Below are 5,849 nucleotides of genomic sequence, written 5' to 3' on the forward strand. Positions count from 1 at the left end.
AGAGGCTGCAAGCAAAGATCGGATTACGGGGGTATTGGGGGTCCGACCGCCTCCAGATGAGATTTGGGCCCTGTCCCAATATCCGCACTTCCGCCCTTGTGCCCCTCAATGCGCGTTCTCGCTAAGGGGTGCAAGACCGTAGGGTGTCCCGATCCTCTAATGGTGTTCTCCAGGGGTGATCATCTGCGCACTTAATGCACCCCTTTCGCAAGTGCGCATACAATGCTATAGGCTATTACCCAGAATCCTTGTAGTGTCGTGACGTTTCGAACAGCTAACCAATGAGGGAGCAAAACGGTTGCTATGGTCGGACGCCGGGAAGAGGAAGAGGGAGAGTGTAGATTATCTTAAAGACTTCTGTGAGCGGCTAGAGAAAACACAGAAGGAAGGAAATATGAAAGTGATAATGCTTGCCTCCAAAAGTCTCAGCAGCAAATGGACAGGATGTTAGATTTATTTGGAATTTATTTGGAGAAGTAATAACTTCCTGCATCTAGTTCTGTTTGTTGTTTGATGTTCCTGTATAAGTGTTCACTGTGTTAACACCATTGAGTGATTTCATTTATATTTAAAGTTTCAGAGGACTCTGGCTGTATTTCTTGGTTTGTACAAGACATTTGGAAATTGTAATTCTGTATATATGCAAATTATTATCATTTATTATTATAATTTCTTTTTATCAGTAAAAGTCTGATATGTGTCACAAATAAAGAGAAACATTTATCATTTAGAAAAACAAGTTATACCCGGAATATACCCGGATATAATTTATTTAGACGAGATAGAGTTAAGGGAAGAGGTGGTGGAGTCATGGTTTATCTGAAGAATAATATTCACTGCACCCAGATTCAACTATCTAATGTAAATCTGGAATATATTGGATTAACTATTACTCTCTCTTCTCAAATGTCTTTTGTTATGTTTTTACTCTATCGTTTACACCTTCTTCTACCAATACCTTTTATGATGAATTTAAAAGGTTACTCAAAGAATGTAATTCAAAACAAGAAGTCTTACTCTTAGGTGATTTTAACATACATTGGGACGACAAGAGAAACAGGAATTCTTTAAAAAGAATTACAGATAATATGGATTTTACACAACTAATTAAAGGTCCTACTAGAATAACTGCATCCTCACAGACGCAAATTGATTTACTTTTCACAAACAGGCCAGAAAGAGTTGAGAAAACATATAACTTCATTACTGGATTAACTGACCATAATCTAATTTTATTTTCAAGAAAGCTTACAAATAATAGATTTCGGACAAATAAATATCATTCTCAGCATTCTAGAATTCCTAAAAGCGAACTTGAGAATTTCCAAATGACTATAAATAAAACAAATTGGAATTAAATTATAGTTGGGAGGAATGTAGAGGAAGATAGTGAGAGATTTATAAACACAATTCAGAGTATAGCACAAAAATCACAAAAACATACAAGTGTAGGCTTATAACCATAGATGTATTAACATTTTCAGGACAGATACATTTGGTATTTACAGATGCTAGGTAATCGACAACATTTTTCATTTTACAAAATATATAAACAGAGCTGTAAGTAAACAATGTCAAGCAAAATAGATAAATATAAATAAATAACTAATAATAAATAGATAGGTACATGTTGATGTGCAATGTCAGACCAATGGAATAATTAAAGGTTGTATCAGCGATTTCAGGCCCAAACATAAATGATCACATTCATCTAATCTTTCCTAACGATCCGCTAGCTGCCCGTCCCATAAGCAGGCCGTCAAAAAAACAGCTAGCGGATCGTTATAGGAAAGATTAGATGAATGTGATCATTTATGTTTGGGCCTGAAATCGCTGATACAACCTTTAAGGTGTTAACTTTCTACACTCATGACAACAATGTGTGTGTTGAGATATGCGGTACTTTGAATTAAATTATGTAGTCATGTTCCAAAAGGTGCCCTTGAACATTAAGGGGTGCTGATACATGTGCAGCGAGTCTCGCCCGGAGCTGGTTGCCACTTGTCTCCTGTCCAGAATCTGCTGTTGGTGGTTGTGGTAAGGCATCATAAGCTGGCTCTGGTTCCAGGACATCACCATGGGTAAGGCAGACATTGTGTAAGAATGCACAGGCAGTGTTGCCCTCCAGCGTGCCTTCATCATACCAAATAATTGAACGTGCACGTGAATGGCTGTGATTGAAGCGTTCCTCGACCCTTCCTTGAGGTGGCAGGTTGTAGGGTGTGATGATGGTAATGGGGGACTGTATGCAGGGATATCCCCCATCACCAAGAAGAAAAAGCCAGGTGGGGGGTACTCAGCTTTAACATAAAGTGGGCTGTTTTTTAGAACACGGGTATCATGTACAGAGCCAGGAAAACCAACAAAGATGTTGAGGAAACGTCCCTGAGAGTCACAGATGGCTTGCATTTGGATTGAATAGAATTGTTTGTAATTAAAATAGTCCTCTTTGTTACAATTTGGAGGCTTGATATGAATATGGCATCCATCTATTGCCCCTACAGCCTTGTCAAATGCTGAATGCCGAGCAAGGCGTCCAAATCGCAGGCCAACTTCTTCAAGTTCATCATGATGTGGATAGCAAATCACTTTACCTGCAATGTCCATAATTGTCTGAGCAACTCTGTGCACCACACGGCACACTGTGGATTTTGGCACAGAGAACGCCCGGGCAGTGACTCTGTAAGACAGTCCATGTGCAATCCAATATACAAATATTAGGACTTCCAAATAAGATCCCCAGCCGTGGTCCTGGTGCCTGTGCAGAATATCCATCAAGCCATCCATTGATTTTCTTGAAAGGCGGTAGTCGGGTCGAAGGTCTGTCTCAACATCAAAATACACCAGAAGGACAGGCATGGTATGATTCAGCCTGGCATACCTGATCAGTCTGCCAAACTTAAAAAGACAAAAAAATAATTTGAATGACAGATTTAGGAAAACAGATCACACCATGAAAAAGTTATTCATTTTATAATTGAATTTATTAAAGGGAGTTGATCTATTTTCATTGTAATTTGGGACACTCACTTGTGGTGGTGGTGGTGGTGGTGATGTAAACTATACTGAATTATATTGAGAGCTGTTCTTGATATTTTGTCCACACTTGATATTTTGACAAAATATTAGGAACAGCTCTCATTATAATGCAGTATAGTTTACATCACTTCATAGTTTAGGTTATATCACAATTTATCTTAGCCAAAACCTGTTTTAATATGAATAACATTAAAAGAAAGGTTGGTAGCTAAGAGTAAAAAAAGATATTCATTTCTTCATTCAAAGGATTGTCAAACTCGGTCCTGGAGGGCCACTGTCCTGCCCTTTAGCTCCAACCCTGATCAAACACACTTAGCTGTGAGTTTCTAGTGATTCTTAAGACATTGATTAGCTTGCTCAGGTGTGTTTGATCAGGGTTGGAGCTAAACTCTGCAGGACAGTGGCCCTTCAGGACCGAGTTTGAGAAACCCTCACAACTCCGAAAACGTCGGATAAAATTTTAAAATAGGCGCTATCTTTATAAATAAACCACATATTTGAGCTTTAATCAACTACATTCTCGACTGAAAAATTCTTAAAACTACATTTCGTGACACAATAACAGCAGTGTTATTAGCAGCACACACATTAGCCTCGTAAATGAACGGTACATTGAAATGTAAAATAAAGCAAATTTACCTGTTGGTCGGGCATCAGCTTACATATTTGGATCCGGTGTAGAAGCCTTCTTCTCCTGCGGTTTCTAATTCTTCTGGTAAGAAACTGGTGGTGAGTTGTGATCAACTTTAGCAGGAGTACTGCGAATACCGCAACTGCAGCCAGCGCCATGTTTGCTCTCCTGATCACAACAGAAGTGACGTAGATAGTGACGTGTGCAAAACTGTCCCAATTCTGCTCTTCACAGCTTCGGGCTCTTGCGCACTTACTCCGCTAAGTGCACTTTCAAAAAGTGCCCACTTCGAGGAAGACCTTAGGGCGTAGTGTGAATATTGGGACAGGGCCTTGGACCCAAAAGGGATGAAAATTCAAGATTTATCATTTTGTGCAATTTCATTCTTAATGTCTGAACAAGAGGGAATCTGCACTAATACTCGTAGTGGTTCTCGTGTGTGTAAGCCTATATAAAATGTAGAGTGAGTGACGTCACCAGTCGAAATAGCTGTACGCACAAAAATGCAGACACAGAAATTGGTGAGTAAAGGCGTCTTTTCCATGTTAATGGATCAACAAACTGTGCCATGATGATCTCAGCTACTGGTTTATGTGCTTTATTTAATGTTAAAAGCGTATAATGTGACTTTGAATATCATTTAGTGCTCCAGCTTTGTATCTGTAAAAGCAACAATGGATAATTCATGGATAAATTAAACAAACGTTCAAATGTGAACAAACAAGTGTATTCTTTGACAAAGATTGTTTTAGTAACTCAGTAGCTAAAAAACACTATAAATGTTGGAAACAATGAATGAACTATTCATCAAGATGGCTTGTATTCTATTGTAACGTTAGATTAGTGCCAGACCAGTAGTAGGCTGGCTATCATAAGTGTACATACATTTTTTATTTAACATAACTAGATTTCATTTTACAGGAGGAAATGCCAGCCACGGGAGCATGTCTATGTTCCCACAGCCCTATGTTCCCACAGCCTTATGTTCCCACAGCCCGAACATACCTAAACCTACCCCTCACAGGAGGGAGACTTGTCTGGGATGTAATTGGGCTATCCCTGTACCAGCACAAGCACTAAAACCTACCCTTCATAGGGGACATAGTTAAATGAGAGAACATAGGACTGTGGGAACATAGGGCTGTGGGAACATAGGGCCTAATTTTCAAAATTTTCTGTAAAAAAAATGTCTTAGAAATGTGGGAAAATAGGGCCGTGGGAACATAGGGCTGTGGGAACATAGGGCTGATCCCCCAGCCATGAAGAGGAAGCTGGCCCAAACACTGCAACTCCTTACCATAGCAGAAAGAGGAGGGCCTATGATGCTGGAAGAATTCAGGAGTACAAGAGGCTGCAGGATGAGTTCAACAACGCAGAAGACAGGAGACAAGTACAAATGCCATAATATTCACCAATTTTTAGGCCCTATTACCTGCTAAATATAATGTAAATATATGTAAAATAAGCAGGTAAATGTCTTATTTATTTAATCTGCAATTAACTGTTAGGCTATATGTGGACATTCTGCAAACCTAGAGCTGTCATGAATATTTAATTTTAAATCTTAAAATGTTGTTGTTCTATTTCTATGCACGGAGAAATGCATTGACACAATTATAAATCACCCCTGACAACTCGTCTTTTGAAACAGACGGCCAGTATGGAAACATATTGCCACTCACCTTGGTCTCTCCGTCTATGGTCTCTCCCCTGCCAGAGCTCGCGGGATTTGTTGCAGTCTTCTCCTCCTCCAGTTGGTGCTGCAGGTAATAATGCCATAAAAATAACAATATAGTTGCAACGATATGTGTCTGTCAAGATGCAGCCCACAGAGATGATGACGACAGCACGCAAGTACGTAATGTAAAGTTCTTTAGTGCGCTCGCATAATTGCAATGTGAAACCAAACCAAAACTTTCTGAATGTATAAAATGTATCAAAACGTGAACTTTGGTTCAGACCTCGGTGCGGACGTTCAGGTGTGAAAGCGCCCTAAATTAATGGTTCTGCAACTTTTGGGTGCGAAGGCAAACATTTCATTGTTTATTTGCGATGTACTTCACATTCGACTGTATCGCAAAACCACACAGCTCTCAGTTCCGGAGAGAAAGGTGGGGGGGGGGGGGGGGACGTCCACCTGTGAATGCAGACACGACGGCTGGCGTGCGTTTACATTACA

At 39.8% G+C, this 5,849-nt stretch overlaps 1 protein-coding gene across 1 annotated transcript; it reads right to left on the bottom strand.

Moving 5' to 3' along the window:
* Positions 1-1,447: 1,447 nt before the first annotated feature.
* LOC309513638 (putative nuclease HARBI1) lies at positions 1,448-4,154 on the bottom strand. The gene is made up of 2 exons (XM_082189569.1): positions 3,679-4,154; positions 1,448-2,898 (listed from the first exon to the last, which is right to left on the bottom strand). The coding sequence occupies exons 1-2, from the start codon at positions 3,826-3,828 to the stop codon at positions 1,915-1,917; spliced, it is 1,134 nt and encodes a 377-aa protein (XP_082045695.1). The 5' UTR covers positions 3,829-4,154; the 3' UTR covers positions 1,448-1,914.
* Positions 4,155-5,849: the final 1,695 nt, after the last annotated feature.

Source organism: Leuciscus leuciscus (genome assembly GCF_965113295.1).
Source record: "Leuciscus leuciscus genome assembly, chromosome: 14".
NCBI classification, from domain to species: domain Eukaryota; kingdom Metazoa; phylum Chordata; class Actinopteri; order Cypriniformes; family Leuciscidae; genus Leuciscus; species Leuciscus leuciscus.